The 19,972-nt window shown below is 58.5% G+C and overlaps 1 protein-coding gene across 1 annotated transcript in view; it reads left to right on the top strand.

The window, feature by feature from the left end:
* Positions 1-5,920: 5,920 nt before the first annotated feature.
* Positions 5,921-19,972, top strand: part of GLT1D1 (glycosyltransferase 1 domain containing 1) — a 29,219-nt gene continuing 15,167 nt past the window's right edge. Inside the window, exons 1-4 of the mRNA XM_090290688.1 lie at positions 5,921-6,021; positions 8,610-8,758; positions 10,537-10,642; positions 12,926-12,977. Of these exons, the coding sequence (XP_090146814.1) occupies positions 5,954-6,021; positions 8,610-8,758; positions 10,537-10,642; positions 12,926-12,977 (375 nt within the window). The 5' untranslated portion in view covers positions 5,921-5,953. The remainder of the gene's footprint in view (positions 6,022-8,609; positions 8,759-10,536; positions 10,643-12,925; positions 12,978-19,972) is intronic.

Below are 19,972 nucleotides of genomic sequence, written 5' to 3'. Positions count from 1 at the left end.
ACACGGCTTTGTGCGCAGCCTTTGGGAAAGGGCTCCGCGGTCCGGACGCCCATGGTGGGAGCTGGAATTGGAAATTCAGGCCCCTTCCTTGTCCGTCGCCCCCCGCCCCCTGCACCCTGCTCAGCGCAGAGCTTAGAGCAGGTGACTGCGTGACACAGAAACCATCCAAGACCGAGGACATTTTGGGAGCAGCAGATCTCTCTGACAGTTTTCACGACGCTTCTGCTTCTCCTTTCACGTCTGCACCTCCCGCCCCTGCGGTCCCACCTGCTGCTCAGCTGCAGCTTCCCCAAAACGCTGCTCTTCCAGCCCCCGCTGCGGCCGCTGCGCCGTCTGGACGTCACTCGCCCACCCCCACCCGTCATGACAGCTCAGTGTCACACGCACGGCCCACGCTTCTGCACGCCTGGTTCCCACCTTTGTGTGCCAGGCCATGGCGGATGGCACCAGCTGTATCACAGCCGCAGGCCCGGCCATGGGGCTGGTGACTCTCAGGGATGGAGACTTGTCGTGAGCGCTGTTTGCTTCAAGGGGCCCCCGTCGCCACGCTTCTGCCTGGCTTCAGAGAGCCTGGGTAGGAGCAGGACAGAGCCGACCAAAGCAATGGAACCTGCCATCGTGCGCCCAGGCCGCAGCCACACGAATCCCCTCTGGGTGACACGTTCAGTTCTCAGGTTGACTCTGGTTTTAGGGTCACAGATCCCGTGAGTGTGTGGCCGGGACGATGGCTTTGCACCTGGCCTTTTTTCACACTCACTTTATTGGAGCCTTGTGAGCAGCAACCTCTCCCTTCTGGGGGTCTTCCCACCCTGCATGTTAAGGACCCGCAAGACACCTGCAGGAGTCAGGCGTTCGCCCACACACAGGGAGGCGGGAGGGGGAAGAGTAAGTGAAAGACGGCGGGGGGGGGGGCTCCCACTTCCTCCCGCTTGAAGAAGTGAAGATGCTCACAGATGCGGGCCACGCCCTCCTGGGCTATTTTCACTACCCCTTTCATAACGCCTTACAGATCTCTGAGTCCATAGTGCGACCACGGAATAACAAGCAGGAGTTCTAAGTGTGTTTGCTTTTTAGACCAGGCCTCACAGGACAGAGCAGCGGAGATGAGTACAGAGGTGACTCAGCGCGCAAAACCCAGCATCCCCAGGCCGCGGGGAGAGCAGCGGGGGAGCAGTGAATTCCACGGGAGAAGCGTGTATAAACGCGCCTGAGGAAGGGTGGCAATACACGATCCTGGGGCGGGGGTGCTTGCCTGAGCTGAGACAAGAGCCATCAAGGAGAAGGTCGTGGATTTCATTGCACAAAGACTCAAAACTAATTTGTATAAGAAATCATTTCAGTTAACAGCAAACTGAAAAAATATCAACACACATATGACAACATTAATGTCCTTATTTGTAAAGAGTTCTTAGGAGGCTTGTGAAATGTATTGGATACACATACAAAAATAAAATTGCCAAAGGGGATGTCCAGGCTTAGAGGACAGCTGTCCCTTCGTCCCCCTCAGCACCTGTCCCTCCTCTGGCAGCAGCGCCGTGAGTTTCTGGCTCGTGGACGGGACGTTCCTCCCCCCCGCCCCCGGGCTGGGAGCCCTCATGTGGCCACGGCCTGTCCACCCTGATCGTCATCCATGGACTCAGGGTGCGGCTCAAAGATGAGCATGTGACCCAGGTTGGCCCGTGACTTATTCTGGAGTGACCAGGAAAACAAGAAAACCATTCCTCTTTCTGCTGGATTTGTCAGTATAAAGACAGAAGCCTGGAGTTGCCAGAGCCCAGCGTGTGAAACCCAAGAGTTAAGGAACCAGGAAGGAGGTGGAGATGGAGAGAGGGAGACCTTCTCCAGGCCTCGGGTGTGACCATGGCGTAAAGATGCCTCCTTGGCTCCCTGGACAGTTGCTGGTGAGCCCGTACGTTCTCCTTCTGATTGGGCAAATGTGGCTTTCTGTCCCTTGGAACTGAAAAAGTCGCAGCTCCCACAAGCAATACATACACATGCAGAAACAGAGAAAAGAAAAAAGGCAAATGTGCTTCATGAAAACACAGTGCAAATCACACCCGTAGTTTAAAAATGCAAAGAGAGAGGACATGTTTTGTCACTCGAACTAAAAAGCCCCCAGTGTGGACAGGGTTTGGGGAAAGGAGTGTGTTTGTCTGCGGTCACTGAAAAGGAAGCATTTCTAGAGGATGCTTAGTCGTTTGTAGCCAAACCAGACTCTATGGTGGGTGCAGTTCCCCTTCCAGGAATCCAGGAGTGCGCGCAGAGACTTGGCTGTAAAGCGTTCCTCACAGTGTTGCTTCAAATAGCAGGAAGACTGGAAACAGCCAGGATGCTCAGTTAGAGGGCATCGATCAGACACAGGATAGCGGGCGTCGCCGGGATACTGTGTAGCTCTTCACACGGGGTTGCAGAAGCAGGATTCTGGGGAGGCAGGGCGTTCCTGGTGCATTACTGTAGTCCTTTCCTATCGCTGAGCGACAGATTGCCACAGATCTGTGACTTGTGCAAAACCCCAAATCAGTTCACAGGTCTGGGGGGCCAGGCGGGCACAGCTGAACTGGGTCTCAGCTCGGGGTCTCACAGAGCTGACGTCCCACCAGGGCTCCTTCCAGCCCCTGGGCTGGTGGGGAGTCCACTTCTCTGAGGCAGGGGTTGGGGTGCCTGTTACCGGTTGGCTCTCAGCCCCTGGATTCTGGCAGCGTCCCTTCTCACGTCGCTCTGTCGTCCCCAAAGCCAGCAATAGGGGATCGCCCTGACATTGAACCCCTACGACGCACTGACTTCCCAACGTGAGGAGATGCCCAGCACCCTCCCTTCGCCGCACCGCCCGGCTGGCTGTGGGAATGCACAGCGCGGAAGGCATCCAGCAGGAGGCAGGACATCCTGGGGGGCGGGTGAGAACCTTGCTCACCACAATTATTAAGTAAAAAACAGCCTATTACAAAAATAAATTTTGCATAGCGTGTTCTTGTTTTCGTAACGACAACCAAACCAAAACAGAATAAAAATCAACAACAAAAACACCATGCCCACACAGCAGAGGCAAAGCAACGTGGGGGAGCCCACCCTGTCTCCGTGCACCTCAGGTCCCCCGTCTGTGAGGCGGTGAGGACACCCCACGCGGGACGGGGGACCGAGCGCGTGACCTGGTGAGGAGCTGAGGCCCGGGGCGCGCCCGGGAGACGTGACTGTTCCGTAAAGACTGGGAACGCCTGGAACCGAAGTCGCAGTGACGCTTCTCAGGGCAGGGGGCCCTGTGTGTCCTCAGTTCTGCTTGTACGGCCGTAGGGGGTAAACGCTAGGGGTTGCGTCGTGTAACAAAACAAATGAACAGTTTACAAGAACGAGCACGGGCTTCTGCACAGCCGGTCGTTAACTGGAAGCAGCGATGACGGCTGCCCTTTAGCGGCCCTCCCCGGCGCAGACTTGGCCCTGCGGCTCCGGCGAGATTAGAAGCTCATCATACCCTGCCGGACCCCCCTCTCCTCGGGCAGCGACAGCAACCTCAGGGACGGGCGTCCCCTTGTGGGGACCGGGAGAGTCGGCTGCCATCAGCCCGGCCTGTTTGCCAAGAGCCCGGAGAGAAAACCCCCTCGGTCTGGCGAACTTCCTCCTGGTCCTCGTTAGGCAACAGGAGAAGGAACGAGTTACCCACAGCTTTTCTTCTTCTGTTCTTTGTTTTCCTTTGTTTGGTTTGGTCATTTTCGAGTGCTGCGGGTGAGAGCCAGGAGACGGAAACGTAGCCGAACTGCTCAGCCATGGCTGTGTGCCTTCTCTGTTACAGAAAGGAGTTACGCACCCCCTCCCTGTACGCACGCCGGGTTTGTGATTCTCACAAGATGAGTGTGCGTGCGTGTGTGTGTGTGTGTGTGTGTGTGCATGCGCATGCGTGCAAAGATCGAAGACTGACAGGAACGGAGAAGGAGAACACCTCACGCACAAACGCCAGGGAGGCGCACCAAGGAACAAGGGATGTCAAGTGCTGATTTTCATCACAGAGCTGTTGCTAAGGTCCGAGTCCCCACAGCGCTCTCCCTGGGAAATGCTCTCATTTTTACACAGGGAGATAATAAAGGCTCGTTTTCCCTGGGGCTGGAAACCAGAGAAATAATCTGAGCCAACGCTACGATCACAGGAAAGACAGATTTTGCTTTGCAAATATGTGAAGACCCTGATTCTGGGTGCATCTGGAGAAATCTCAGATGCCTACAAACTTTCTGGTCTCCTCCCGGTTCCCTCTCCCCCAGTAATTAATTATCTCTGCATTATTCCATAATAACACGTTTGTCTTTGTCTCTTTGTATATTGCCTACTTGGGAGGATCCTAAAGGACTTCATCAAAATGGGCTCATTCATCACATTTTTCTCATTTTACAAAAGGTGAACAGAAGCAGTGACTGGGTCAAGGGAGGGGCCCAAAAGACACGTCAGTATCTCTTTACTTACAGAACAGGTGTTCCAGAAACATGGAAGCACTGAATTTGAGCCCAGCAAACCCTGTTCTGGCCCTGACTCTCGCTGAGGATCAGGAATGCACTCACAGAGGAATAAGATCTCCCAGGGGTGCACAGTCCAAGATTTTAATGTGACCAACACCTGCTGAGGCCCTTTCTCGGAACTTTGCCCCAGGCCAACGCAGGTTAGAGCCCCAGTGAGCTCCTCACCGGGCAGGTTGTGGGCTGGCTGCTGGGTGGGGACACAGCAGGTTGGGGTCAGGACAGAAGGGACAGGCCTTGGGAGGAGGGGAGGTGGGGGACAGTCCCAAACAAGGCGATGGAGCCATCTGTGAGTTGGGCCTCCTGAGTGGGTTGAGTGGGGGCCCCGAAAAAGGGATGTCCACATCCTAGTTCCTGGATCCTGTTGTCTCTTGGTGACTGTCACGCAGGTGGCAATGTGCCCGGGAAGGGGCTGCATTTCCCAGTTGCCTTGGACGGTGGAGATGGTCATGTGGCCAATACGATACAGGCATAGGGGTGTGTGACATTCCAGAGGGAGCCCAGGAGATAAAATGCACCGTTTGGAGCACACTTCCTCCCTGTGGCGGGGAATGTGGACTGAGGGCGGGGTGCCAGCAGCCACGTGGCACCCCGAGGCCACCTGAAGAACAGACGCTCAGCGCAGGGAGGCTGGAGGTGGAAGAGAGAAGCCTGGGTCCCTGGTGGCTGTGGAGCCCAGGAGTCACCTTCAGTTCCTTAAGGCCAAGGGGGCTTTAAGGGCCCGCCAGCGCCGACGTCCAGCCTCTGCCTCGGCCTCTTCTGCACAATCCTCTCCCGCAGCGCCGGTGGCCAGGGTCTTCCCAACTGATTCCATTCGGTGCTGCCTCCTGGGAACGGATTTTTGCTCACCTTTAACATTTTTCATATGACTGCTTATCTTTTAACACATCTAAGGGGGCAGGGGCCTTCTAGTGCTGGTCAGCTGTGGGAGTGATGGCGTCATATCGCCAGAGCTCTCCTTTTGGAGATGTCAGAAACCCGTGCGGGTCCCCTGGGGGGGGGGCAGTGGCCACCCTGGTCCCTGCGGGAGGGAAGTGGCAACCAGCCCATGTACACTGACCCGCAGAGATGGGACCCGTGGACCTGGTCCTCATGGGGGACCACCGCTGGTCCCTGTGTGTTTGGGGGGGGCGGGGGCGTGGCCTCCCCTTGTCTCGGTGGGAAGGGACCCGAAGTCACCTCTGGCGCTTGTCCCCATCGGAGCGCCCACGGGAATCCATCCGCAGCCCCTTCTGGTTCCTCTGCTCCGGGTCCGCGCCTCTGCTCCCACCCCCAGCAGGCGCCGCCTCGCGCCCGGACCCCCAAGCGCAGGAAGCGGGGAGCGCGGGCGCGGCCTCGGGAGCCGCGGGCGGGACAAACTGAGCCCTGCCGTTGCCGCCCGGGTCCACGCCCGGTCACCGCCCCCGGGCCCGGTCACAGGTCACAGCCGGGCGGGCGATCGATGGCGCGGAGGCGGCATGCGGCTCCTGTTCCTGGCGGTGCTGCGGCCGCACACGGGCAACGCGGTCACGGCCCAGCGCATCCGGTAGGTGCCGGGCGCCCAGCATCGCCGAGTGGCGGGCGGGGCGCGGCGGGGGCTGCGGGGGCGCGGAGGGCTGGAGGGGGCCCAACCCAGGGCCCTGCCCCCGCCCCGGCGCCGCTGCGTTTCTGGGGCGACGCGCCCAGGGCCGGCCGCGGGCAGGTGGGCCGGGAGGCGCGGACGCTGCTCGCGCGCACCCCGAGGCGGCCGGGCCTGCGGGGCCTGTTCATGGTGGGCGCTCTCCCCCGGGGGCCGGGGCGACGGAATGAAAACACAGGGACCCGTACGGCGCCCCACAGTTGACACCCTGGGGCCGGGGCCGCGCGTGCGCAGGTGCCATTTCAGGCAGGACGCGGGGGGAGGGGCCGCGCGCGGCGGCGTTTGCGCCGAGTCCGGGGGTGGAGCGGGCGCCCGTGAAACGCGGGGGGCGCCGCGAAGGCCCCGCTGCTGCTCACGGTCTGTCCGGCCCCGGCTGGGGTCCTGCGGGCCAAGGCGGCCCCTCCACCTTCCGCCGCGGGTGGCGTTCCGTTTTCATCTTCCTGATTTATTTTTAAATTTTATTTTTAAATTAAAACAATTTTTTCAGTTACAGTTGGATTCAGTTTGTATTGGTCCCAGGAGGACAGCCCAGTTCAGCGGGCTGGGTCGCTCCGCAGCCGTCGCTCTTTGGGCGATTGTCCCGTTTTCCTTGTTCCCTGGTTTGCTCTCCGTCCCCTGACCGGACCGGGAGCCCCCGGGACAGGGCGCGGGCCGCCTGGCGCTTAGCAGATGCTTCCCTTTGCTTTGCTTTTCTTTCTTCTTTCTTTTGTTTCAACAAACCGACATGTTCAGTGAAATTTCTCAATTTCCTTCCTGCTGCGGGTCAGCTTCCTCGTCAATAAAACTAGCGCTGGCGGCCAGCCAGACCCTCCGTGGCCCGGCTGCTCACGCGGGCCCTTCCCGGGGAGATCCTGAGCGGGAATGAGCGGCAGAGGCCCGCAGGTCAGCCTGCGTGGGGGTTTTCCCGCGAGGGTGTCCCGCGCGGGTGCATCTTCAGCCTAACGCACGTCGCTGCTCCCGCGCGCTGCCCTCTCTGCGCTCCTGGAGCGACCCCAGGGGTGGGGGACGCAGCCCGAGGGGCCAGGATGAAGGAGCCGACTTCAGAGTGCTGGTGACATTCTAGCTAGGGCCTTGGTGACAAAAGGAGGCAGCCGCCCAGAGATCTGGTGCGTTGGAACATTGTGATTGGGGGTGGGGGGAGGCGAGCGTTAGCAGTTGGGTCAGGGAGAGAGATGGCAGGTCCAGCTCAGCCTGAGTCCCTGGTGGGCGGAGGGGACAGGTCCAGGAGGCGGCCCAGGGCAGGGTGGGGTCCGGCAGCAGCATGTCCGGCAGAGCCTCACTGGTCTGACCCGCCTCCGCAAACCAGGTCTAGGCCAGCTCCTAGGAGTCACGGTCAGTGAAACCCAGCTCCAGCGGGTTACGGCCCAGGGTTGGCACCTGGAAGACAAAGTTGATTTCACACGTGCAGAAGAAACCCTCGGCACCAGTCATGGGTGCAAACGAAGTGTCCACACCGTCGCCGTCCTGACCAGTGAAGGGCTCCCCAGGGCGCCTCCTGCTGTGCAGAACTGGGGGGCTGGACCCGCCACTGCCGAGGGTGAACCGACGCCGGCAGGTCCAGAGCAGCGACTTTCGGCAGGAGCGGCGGCGAAGGGGATGGAAACACGTGCGCAGCGATGCTGGCCAGCTATCCAGTGTGCTGCTGCCTCACGCCACGGAGGGTACGGGGGCCGTGCGCCCCCCTGGTCGCCCAGAGAGACCACTCGGGCTCTGGGTTTGGGCGGCTTCACCCATGTTCTTTCTTTTATGGGTCAGAAATTCTTGAAATGTTGTCCAGAGACACCGTTTTACGGTCCAGCTCTGCCAGCGTTTCCCCCACCCCCGCCCCGCCACGAACAAGACAGCACGCACAAGACCATGTATTGCGCGGGTGCTGAGCCCCGAGGGGCCCCCGGGGATTCCCGTTTCCTGTGTCAGAACCACGCAGGGGCTTCTTAAAGAGTGAGACACAGCCCTGGGCGGGTGGCTCACTGGTCGAAGTGCCTTCCCAAGCAAAGGCTGTGGGTTCGATCCCCAGTCGGCAACCGATCCCTGTTTCTCCCTCACATCAATGTCTCTCTCTCTCTCTCAAGTCAGCTTTTAAAAATTTTATTTTTAAAGAAGTAACAGATGCCTAAAACCAGACTGCGGGTGTCACCCGTAGTTAAGGGACAGGAGGAAAAAGGGAAAGGGAGAAGGAGCCTCCTGGCAACGCGAGTGCCCTGAACCTTGGCCGTGGGCACCTGCGTCTCCAGGCTGCCGGCACCTCCCATGAGCCCGTGGCCCCGTTGGCCTTGGCCCTCGCCCCAGGCCAGGTCCCAGAGGCTGGCGGTGAACGGGTGTTGCTCTTGACCATGACCCTTGTCCTGTCCTGTAGGCGGACGGCCCCCACGGGACAACCCAGAACACACGTGGTTAGCACCTCCCTTCTGACCCCCTTTTGATTTGAAACCTCAGTCCCGGCGGCCGCCGTGGGGCCTTCACCTCCTCCTTTCTCTGTTTCTGTCCTGGCGAAGGGACCACCTGGAAGCCGCAGGTCACGTGTGTGTCCTGAGAGACGCGCTGGCCTTTGACAGCCCGTCGGGGGTCGCCGAGCTCATCCAGGCCGAGGCCGTGGAGGCGGCCCTGGCGCTGCACGTCTACAGAGCGGGCCGGCTCTTGCAAGGTGAGCCTTTGTCTTCGCCGGGGTGGCGCCAGGCACCCTGACACCCGGGGGCGCCTGCGCGGCCGGTGAAACACGGCGAGGCAGCTCGCCCTGGTCCCCCGGCTCCGGAAGGGAAGGAGCCCCCGTTTGCTGTGCTTTTCCTTGCGGAGCGGTTTCCTGGAGCACAGTAACTGCAACTGTGGAGGACGGATTCCTGTGGAAGCATTTCCACTGCCTGGGGAGCAGGATGCTGAATGTTCTGGAGGCGGGGTTCCCAGCTCAAAGCTTCCCTTTCAGAAGTTATCACCCCACTGGGCGCGGATCGGTTCTTTGGGTGACCTAGCAGCCCTAATTCTCACGTTCTTTGTTAAGTCACTTATTTAACTTCCAGTCCGCCAAACGCCCCTTAGCCTGGCTTCGGTATCTCAGTAGTGTGCTCGTCCATGAATCAGGCAAAGGAAGTCTTTCTTGGGTGCCCATTCTAATTTTTAAATGTGATTCCAAGGCTATTCCTTAGGGTGAGCTGGTGAGCAACCCCAGTTCTAACTGCCTCAATTTCCCTTTCCCGTAAGAGTCACAGCTGCCAAGAACTAGGATGTGGACATCTTTGGGGGCCATTACTCTCCCTCTGACAGACGTCCCTCTGGTCCCCAAAGATTCACGTTTGGGCCACATGCCGGAACAACTCACCCCCCCCCCCAAGTCTAACCCCACTGCAGAACGAGAGTCTGTCCGTGTGGATTTTGGGAAAAGGCCCTGCATGTCCATAGTAAGAAACGCGAACATTATAGTGTCACAGCAGAAACTAAGTTTCTCTCATGTCCCAGATCGCTGGTCCCCAGGCCCCTTCTCCAGAGGCACCGGCGGCCAGTCTGTGTGTGCGCGTGTGCCCTTGCCCCGTGTCGTGTGTCGTACCCAGGAACGTACGTGTCTCCTGTTTGCACACGTACGGTGCTGACCAATAGGCACTGGCTTTTTCCCTTTGCGGTAGGTTTTGTCAGTCTCCCTGCGAGGGTTAATGTGTATGTGTGTGCGCGCTCACACGCACATGCACACACGCCTCGTTGCGCTATTTCCAGCAGCCTTGCTACACCCGCACGTGTCACTGCTGCACGGACGGTCTAGACGCCGCCTCCTCAGCCGCGACACCCGAGGCGGAGAGATGAGACCTGCTTGTTCGCAGACTGACAGGCAGCGCAGAGGCCGGGGAGGGGAAGATCAGTCTCTTTCCCCCCAAACAGTGAATCCCCGCAGATAAGGCTTGCTGCAGGAATCCCGGCAGGAACTCCGCTTAGAGCCGGCCTCTGCGCTGCTTGGCGGGCTGTTGTCTGTTCTGAAATTTTTCGTCGGGCTTTGGAAGTCCTTGAGGGAGTATCTTTTGATGAACTCCCCATCTGCTGCGACCTGTGTAGGCTGTGGCGCGTCTGTCATTGTGAGCCACACAGCGGGACTCAGTCTGAAGCTCTCTTTCTGTCATGCACCCCGATAGTCCCAGATCCACCTGTTTCTAGGAATGATGAGGTTGGCTTGTTAGATGGTGGGGAGCCAGGTATTCACAGGTTCAGATGTGAAGCAAATTGATTTCCAATGGTCCCGACCTCAGTGGCCAGTGTCTGAGCCAATCAGTCCCCGCCTGGGTCTGTCACAGTCACTCCTGTCCCACCCTCAGGGGAGGTGGATAAAACTAAGCTGACAGCCAGTCTTGGTCCCTGAGCCTTGGGGAATGGTATCTAGTGTCAGTGCTTGGGGACAGACTGGCAAGGGCTGTTCCCAAAGCTCTCTGCTTCCTCACGGTGCAGGCCACAGGATCCCTTTCGGCATCATCTTCGGGGGAACTGATCTAAATGAAGATGTGAACCAGGGGGAAAAAAACCACGTGATGGGGAAGGTCCTTGAAGAAGCCAGGTAGGTACCACTCGAGAGCATTTCAAGCTGTTAAACATTTAACCCTCTTGGAGGGAATTCACATAAACTGCCATCCCCCGAGGAAACTGAGGGTCTGGGAGGTTTGCCTCTTACCATGTAAAGCCAGCGTCTCCCGTTCTCTCGTCTCATTTTTCTTTCATTTGGCACATTTTAAAAACGCCATGAGCAGTCCTTGTAATAAACAAGTCGCCGCAGCTGAACACAGTAGCCCCTCCCTAATCGCGGGGATTACGCTCCAGACCCCCTGCGAAGTAGGAACCTTACATGTATTCTACACTCTTAAACCCACGTCACTTTAACAACGTACCTGTACAGTACCGCAAAATCCCGCAATAGAGCGAAAAATCCGCGATAGGTAATTAAATATAATATTTTTGAAAACCCTGCGATACAGTGAGCCCGCGATACAGTGAGGCCGCGATAAGTGATCCGCGATATAGAGAGGGACGGCTGTAATTCTTCAGCTGCGGGTCACGCTGGACGGACGCCCGCCCCGGGGATGTTCTGCACGGCTGGGCAGACGGAGTGCTGACTCTCAGACGTAACCACACAGCGGCGCCCTGACTGCCAGCACACAGATTCGGGGTGCCTGGGCCCCACGTCTGCCCGCGTCCTGTGTTTGTGACGTGGTTCTCACCCCACAGACCTCTGAGCTGTACGAGACCCCGCGGAGCAGGGCCACCGGCTGCGTGTCTCGGCGGGTCACTGCGGGCCTTTGGGTGGGACAGGTGTTTGTTGGGGGGGCTGTCCTGCCCACCCCTGGCCCTGGACTCCACCTGCCGGCGCTGCAACAACGTAGCACTCCGCTGGCCCCGAGGCCGCAGTGGTTGTTGCCTGGCACACACGTGTGTGTGTGTGTGTGTGTGTGCGTGCGCTCACGCTGCAATGAACAAAGGTGTTGACACGGCCGGGCTCCGCCTGCAAGGGGACCTGTCATTACGGCCGTTGCTGCTGCTGTTCCTGTGCTCTCAGAATGTGTGGCTTTTGGACCCACGCAGCCGGGACCGGACTGTGCCCTAGAAGGAAAATAAGGCTACTTGGGAGAAACCGCGCTGCAGGGACCCGGCTTAGGTCACTACCGTGAGCGCCGCGCACCGCACTGGGAGCAGCACACACGCGGACTCCTGCGGGGTCACCGGCGGGGCTTTCCTTTCCTTCAGACGCTCACGTCCCCCGTGCGCGTCTTTGTACTGCTCGTCCCTGTTCAGGGGCCCTGGGCCGGGAGGCACGATGGCGGGCGGCAAACCCACCCGCTGTGCTGACCTCGTTCTGCGCCCCCGTGTGGGGGCTCGGACGGGGCAGGGGGTCGGGTGCCCGGGCCGCTGGCACCTGCTCCTCCTCGCCTGGACGCACTGTCCCCAGGGGAGGGATTCCTTACGTCCCCGTCCATGGGGGACGGGTCTGGATTGGTGACCGCGTTGCAGGAGGGTGCAGAGGAGGGGACAGGAGGCCTCAGGGAAGACACAGGCGGGGACCACATTGCTGGGGAGGGACCACCAGTGAACGGTGCTGTACCCCGGCTGTCACCCCTGCCAGGTGGGCCCCGTGGTGGCTTTCTGTGTCCCTCACGGCTCCATTATTGCCTGGGGTCCTGCTACAGGGAAGAGTTGTCTGTCCTCCCCTAGTGACTTAGTCACCACGTCAGCATGGACTCGTGGGCGCTTATTTTACCTTCCTCTGTGGGTATTTGGGGCTCGGGTGTCCCCGCCCCCCACACCCCCCGTGGCCGCGTTGTATGGATGCCGGTGTCCTCCCAGCATGCTTTGTGGCACTCTAAGGTGCTCTGGTGCGTCCCACGTGGCCCTGGCCCTACCCTGGAAAGACCGTTTCTTACACACGCCAACGCTGACAGTCGTCATCCGTGTGTACCCAGGAAGCCTTGAACGCATGGCGCAGTCCTCCTGCGGCCGAGCCAGTGGGCAGGCAGCCCGCCCTCGGAGGGTGGCTGGGCCGGCTGAGGCCCCAGCTTCCCTCGGCACCGGCTCCCAGGCCTCACCATCGCCCCCCCCCCCGACCGTGCATGGAGGCCTCAGGGAGACGGGGCGTCCCGAGCTCCAGGCGTTAATCCCTCGTGAGGGCCATGGGGTTGACGCGCGCCGAGATGAAAGCCGGCAGCCGGGCACCCGGGGTAGAAAAGATGGATGGTGCCCGCGGTGGCACCTCCGGCCTTGTCTCTCCCAATCTGTCCCGAGAGCGGCTTCGCGGTGACGCTGATCGAATCTGCCCTGACGTCCTTTCCCTTCTCTCTGCTCCTTTTGCCAGGTTTGCTGTCGCTTTCACCGAGGCCATGCGGGCGGCGGCGAGCCGGCAGTGGGTACGTGTGCGCGCGTCCGTGTCCCGGTTTCGCTTGTGCCGGGGAAGCTGCAGAGCGTGGGCCGGAAGGGCGGCCCGTGCACGCCGCGGGCTCTGCTCCCCGCGCGCGGGTGTTCCCCTCTGCCCGCTGCTCTCCACGCCGTCCCGCTTTCTGGGCGGCTGTCGAGCAGCAAGAACAGCGCAGCGGCCGGCTCTCCTCGCGCGTCGTCTGCCTTCTGTGGGCTCGGCGGGCGGTTTGCTGGCTGCGGGGTAAACCGGGTGGTGGCCTCCCACGTGCTCCCAGGGGACAGTCTCCCAGCTGGCAGGCGTGGGTCTCCAGGAGGGGATTCATCTGAAGAGCATCAGAGTCAGGGACTTCGTGGCTCTCCAGACCAAGGCGCCTGGCCGCCTTCCTGGGAAGGAGGACGCCGCGCAGGCGGCAGGCGCCGGTGCCGGCAGGACCAGAGGCAGAGCCACCCGAGGCTGCCCCGGAGCAGGGCGCTCTCCTGTCGGGCGGGCAGGGAGCGGGAGCCTGTGTCCCCAGGTGTGGGTCCCCTCGCCGGCCCCTTCACTGTCCCCCTTGCCGGTCCCCTTGCCGGCTCCCCTGTGGTGCACGCGCTGCTCCTGCGGCGACAAGTCCCAGGCCGAACATTCTTTGTGGAATTTCAGCTCGCTGGGAAGCGGCTGCCTCGGGACAAGGACAAACCCAGCTTTCGGCACGACAGCGGTCCCGTCCCAAAGCTGGGGCTGCAGGGCACAAGGTGACCCCCTGTGGGCAGCGGGGGAGCAGCGAGGGGTCCTCAGCCAAGCGCTGCCCGGCAGAGAGCTGAGGTGTCGTTTCTCAGCACCGTTCAACGGCCCGTGAACCTCGGGGTGAAGGGGGACGAGGTCCTGGCTCCTCGAGTTCCCATCTGCCGATCCCTCTGCGCTCATGGGGTCCCCGTGGAAGAGTGGCCCACAGGGGGGGGTCCCTGGGGCCTTCCCGGGCCTCCGCCCAGTCCCCCCCGGTTTCCGTAACGGCGTTAAGAAGCGGCTGCCCTTGCGCCGCTCAGGAGCAGCCAGGACGGGAGCCAATGGCGTGACCAGCCCCAGACTCTGCCCGGCCGCCCACGTGTCTTTCGACAGAAGGCACTGATGAATCCTAAACGTTCTCAATTCCATTAAACATTAACCTTAGAACACATTTTTAAAAATGTCCTGTGTGTGGAAGCAGGAAGACGCTCAGAGCCCTCGGGCCGCGTACTGAATGAAGGCGTGAGCTGCGGATGGACTGGCCACGTGCTAACACGGTTGCTTTTGTTAATCTGGAAGGACATGCGGCAAACTGCGTGTGGAGGCCCAGGCGCCCGGCAGCTTCCTATAACGGAGGGAACTGAGCCGGTCCCTGCAAGGACAGCAGCCGTCAGCCTTCGTTGCCCGTGGTGATGGGAATGTCAAGCAGGAAGTCGAGTTTTGGGAAAGCTGCCCGTGCCCCGCCCCCGCCCCCGCCCCGACCTTTCTGACGAGAGCGGTGGCCCCGTTGACACATGTGACTTCTTCTTTTCTTTTTTGGCGGGGGGTGTTGTGTAATGAAATGCTCCGGAGGCCCGGACCGTCACCCGGGCAGCCGGTATTTCCTAAGTGACGCTCTGAGGCGCTGCAGAGCCGTGTGTGCGTCCGAGACCCCCTCACGGGGCAGGACAGGCTGGCGACTTGACTGAAACACTGATGTGACTTCAGGTTCCAGCCCGCAACGGGAGACAGAGACCTGGCAGTGACCGGGGTCCCGGGGATATTTGAGGCAGGACAATGACGAGTCTGCGTTTTGGCCTGTCGCTGTCACGGGGGCAGGGTGGACGTGCCCAGGGAGTTAGGTTGGGGCAGGCGGAGCAGCCATGGTGACAGCGACTTGGAAGCGTGCCACCACCTCGGAGTGAGGGTGACCCTTTGCCCGCTGTGGGCGTCAGCCACACCCAATGCAGCCCGGCCTGGGCGAGCTTTGTGTTCAGAAAGATGCTCGCCCACAGAGAGTGGCCAGGTATCTGCAAAGCAATGGAGGAGGCAGCCAGAATGGCTTCTTCCCGACTGCCAGTGTGAGCGCGACCCACAAAGAGCTGGCGGAAGGAGGGGGACCTGTTATGCACCTCGCAGCGGTGGGAGCTAGTTACTGACTGCAGGCGTGAGCCTGCTTTTAAATACAGTTCTTTGTACTTTTTAGGGGGGTGGGGGTGGTTTTTTCAATAAAGATCAGCTCAATATCTTCATTTGATTAGATTTTGCCAATAAAAACCTGTATAAATAATATATAGGTTCATTAGTCTGCCGTATTTATGTAGGTATTTTAAATGGATTTTGTTTTCTTTGTAGAGACACTGATTTCATTTGTGTATTCTGAACAGCGATGCCGTGTCTGAGTAATTAAGTTCTGCTCTTCACTGTCGAGCTAGCAGCCCCGGTTTTAATTTCGCATCTCTATCTCAGTGAGCAGGGCCATTTAGACTGTGTGAGTGGGTCCGACCTGACCATTATCAAACCAGAATCCAATTCCCATCACCTCAGGTGACAAAGACCTGTGGGATCGGCTTCTGATCGCTTCTGCGGTTTCCAAAGGGGGACAGGCCGTGACACGGAGCAGAGCCGATGCAGACAGACGTAGCGTGGGGCCTACACTCTGGTCTGAAACCTGTGTTTGCGCAAACCTAATGGCAGCGGGCCCCTCGCCGTGCTGGGCGTGGGAACCCGGCACAGCCCACAGCAGGCAGCCAGGGTGTAGCCGTAACCTGCCCAGCAGCCAGGTTTTTAAAAGTAAGTGGAAACAAGTAAAACTAGTTATAATCGTACATGTTTTTTAACTGCAAAGGATAAGCATCCTGTCCCCAAGACCCCTGGTTACTGATCTGATCCAATACGCAGGGAACACTGCCGACCAGGGAAGCCCACCCAAACTTGGTGCCTAAAGGTCTTGGGGCTTCATTCCGGAGGCTTGGATGAGGGCCTTATTCATGCCCCACCTGGGTGCACTCCGTCTTCATCCCCCCATCCCACGGGACCCCAGCTCCCCACCCAGAGCCACGTGGCTGGTCTCCCTGGTTAGCGCTCCTCACGCAAGTCCCGCCTCCGCCGCCCCGCGATCCTCCAGGCTGTGATGGGAGAAACGGGACTTGGCCCTTGCCGGAATCTGAGTCGCTGTACTGGTCTCCCTGCGATACAGACTGTGGAAGTGTACACGGGGTCTGCGCAGAATTTGGGTTTCCTACTAGAACGTGCAGTAGACACGCAGAGTGCATATCGGGGCATGTCTAGGTCTGGTCCAAACGTATAACGCTTTCTCTCAATTCACCAGAAAATGTAAATATTTCCCCCCAAAGTCAAAGCAAACACATTAGTTGTACATCAAAGGCTCTTCGCTGTGCAGAAGCAATTTAAGGTCTCCCCCGGGTCCAAACGCGCTCTGCTGCGTGTTCTCTCCCTGAGAGAGGACTTCCCCTGCATGCAGTTATTTGTTCATAAGCTGTTTTCAGACCGTCCTGCGCTCCTGTAAACTTTGCTTGGTGGCCAGAATGGCTCGTGGGTCCCTAGTCTCCATGAGCACCGAGCTGAGCATCCTGGTGGGGTTACATTTCAAGGACTTTTTTTTTTAACTGGGAAACTTTGAGTCCTGGTCTTCTGGGTCCTAATTTGCGACATCCCCCCCGCCCCCCCACCTGCCTCGGCCCTTGTTAAAGAAAAATCACTTTGGCGGAGCAGCCGGTTGCAGCAGAGCGCGAGACGGGTTTCCCTGAGGCCCGGGTGCACCCAGACGGTGACCCCGCGGGCGAGTACCTGCCGTCAAACTGATCCGCCCATCTGCACGTTGCTGAGTGTCTGGCAAACACGCACGCTCTGCTACGAACCACATACGATGCCTCCTCCTTCCTGCGTGGCTGTGGCTTTGTACCCGACGGTCTCCAAACAGCGCACGGGCAGGACCACGTGTTTTATTATAGCCTGGACCACGGCGGAACCTTAAAAGCGCTGCCTCGTCGTTTCCGCCCTCCGACCTTGGCTTGGCCGCCCAGCCCTCCCCGCAGATGCCCTCGGAGAGCGCCTCCAGGGGCGGATCAGACCCCACGAAGCTCATCCTTTTTAATAACTTCTATTAAGATTGGCTTTTCCTCGGAGATGTCTTGATGGAATTGCAAATTTCTTCGCAGTTTTTTTTTTTTTTCCCTAAGTGAGATTCCTGGGAATGGAAAAGTTTTAAAATAACTCAAGGGATGGAAAATTCATCAGTGCCGGGGCCCCGACCGCAGGCTTATCTCTGACATGACCCGCGGCGCTCAGTCGGGAATGAGCAGCAGGACCGCTTCTGTGTCCCCGAGTCGCAAAGGCAGAGAGGGGCCAGCAGAGCTCTGAGGGACACTGACAACCGTCCTGAGCTGTTGACGCCACTGATTTAACTGTTTTTTGTTTGTTTGTTTGCTGGTTTGTTTTACACTTTTCTCAGCACGGGCTGGGTGTCGTTCCTATTTCCTGAGCCCCCGGAGCACGTGGGCCCTTTGCGCTCACGTGGCGGCTCGGCCAGGATCGTGGTGGCTTTAGTCTCATTGCTATGACCTGCTCCAAGGGGGACGGTGTAGGACTGGACCCCAACGCAGTTCGCAGACTTCCTCCCCCTGCAGTTCCTGAGTATCTTCTTTTCTGGAAAAATCTTTCTTTGTCCGGTTCTGTGGTAGGCGTCTGGTGACGAGGCTGCGTCCCCTCCGTTTTTTAAGACCATTCCTTTCCCTCCTGGCTGCCTAAAAACAGATTTCTACAGGAAAAAGCAGAAGAGAAGAGACTGGTGTCCCCTGGACGGTGCCCAATTCCTAGCTACGCTTTTCATGACATGGGCACCTTGGAGAGCTTCCCCCTCCCGGGCCAGGGTCCCCTTTAAGTGGTTTGGAACTGTTTTAGAAGTTCTTTGGGAAGCCGTCTCCCAAACATGTAATTAAAAAATTAAAGTGAATTCCTTTTCCACCTGTCAAGCGTGATGTGTGCACAGGTTTCAAGAGTCCTGTTCGCCGCACTTTCTGCTCGCAGCAGGTTTGGCTCTGGAAGGTCGTGGGAAGCAGAGAATGGGGCGCCCTTTGGCTGTTGACGGCCGGCGGCCCCGTTATGAAGAGACCTCGATTAGCGTTTGGTCCGCCCCCGGGTCACTTACTGGGTGTCTGCAGGTGTCTCTCCACACGACCGGGGCTTCTCGTGTCCAGTGGCGGGTCAGATTAAGTAATGGTTTCTCAGGGACCCTAAAAATGGAGATGCCTCCCTCACCCCCGCACAGAGACAGTTCACATACTTATACCCACACACGTGTACACAGACACGCAGACACACCACCCACACACAGACACATGTATAGACACACATGGATACATGTACAGGCACACACAGACACATCATCCACAAACACGTATACAGATATATACATACATACACATATTTATACCCACACACACGCAGACACACAGACATGTCACTCACACATATACACACATGCAGACACATCACCCACACACATATAGACACGCAGACACATGTATAGACACACAGATACATGTACAGGCACACAGACACATCACCCACATACACGTATACAGACACATACATACATACTTATACCCATACACACACACAGGCACACAGACATGTCACCCACACACATATACACAGACACGCAGACACATCACCCACACACATATATACAGATACACACAGACACATGTACAGGCACACGCAGACACATCACCCAACACAGACACATGTATAGGCACACACAGATACACAGACATATACATACATACACATACTTATATCCCCCCCCACACAGTCACATGTGCAGGTCACACAGATGCACACAGATGCAGGTGCACACACACACGTCAGCCACACACATCACACGCACAGAGTCCCCTCCCCCACTTCATGCGTCGATATGCTGGCCCTGCCAGGTGAGCATCTCGCTAGCACTTCGGTTCTGATGCTATTTCAGGGCACGAGAGGCAACGGGAAATACTGCGCAGAGGAAGCTAATGTGCACTTAGAACATTTTAATACAGAAAGGGTTTTTTTCAAAAATCAATACAAGCCACTGGCTTTTGCCAGATTCCTTTCATTATGAAGATTAAAAGTAGCCGAGGCGGAGCTCTTTTATGGTGTCACCTTGTTTTCTGGATGCGCTCAGATAGGACCCTAAAATGCCACCAGGACGCGCCTTATTCTCCCAGGTCCGCAGTGGGTGTTCGGGAAATAACGCTTGGGGGTCGGTCAGGGCAGCAGGTAGGCCCGCCGCCCCGCCAAGCCCGTCTGTTCTGCTCACAGAGCTGAGAGGCCAGGTTTAGTCATTTCCGTCTGTCAAACGCCAGGCCGGCGCCTTGGCTCCGGCGCCCTTCCGGCAGACGGCTCCCGGACGGCGTGGTAGACTCAGTGCCGGTTAAAGAAGGGGGTCTCAGCCTCCCGCCTTCCAGGAAAATCCTCCCCTGCTTTCCAGGGAAACTGTGATTTTAAAAACCGTACGGCTCTGAACTTCAATTTCCAGTTTCAAGTGGTTGCTCTTAATCGTTTTCCCATTAAACTTAACTTTTTTTTTTTTAACAAATAAAGGAGAGCTTTTCAGAACTCTTTTTTTTTTTTTAAGGCTTACTATTTTAAGGGCATTTTGAAAGGAGCACTGTTGGCGACCGGTGGGGGCCAGCCCAGACTTTCAGAGGGGGTCTCGGGGGCTCTGATGGTGACAGAGAACACGGAAAGCCGAGGACAAAAGCCAGTCCAAGTTGAGACTCACGTGTTCCATTCAGCCACCCTGCCCCGGCTGCCTCCTCCCCTCCAGGACCTTCCCCCTACCAGACCGAGGGCAGCCCCCCCTTCACCCCATATTCCCACGTGGCAGGACCGCTCGCCCTTCGGCTTATCTCCCGAAATGTAAAACCGACTTGAGGGTGAAGGGCGAGGCGATCCGCAGGCCACGGCCGATGCCCCGGCTCCACGTCTGCGCAGGGACCACGCCGCCTCCGTGGCGCA

The sequence above is a fragment of the Furipterus horrens genome, unplaced genomic scaffold (assembly GCF_987537825.1).
Source record: "Furipterus horrens unplaced genomic scaffold, mFurHor1.1.pri manual_scaffold_11, whole genome shotgun sequence".
NCBI classification, from domain to species: domain Eukaryota; kingdom Metazoa; phylum Chordata; class Mammalia; order Chiroptera; family Furipteridae; genus Furipterus; species Furipterus horrens.
Note: the sequence above shows the minus strand (reverse complement) of the source record. Positions and strands in the feature narration are given on the sequence as shown.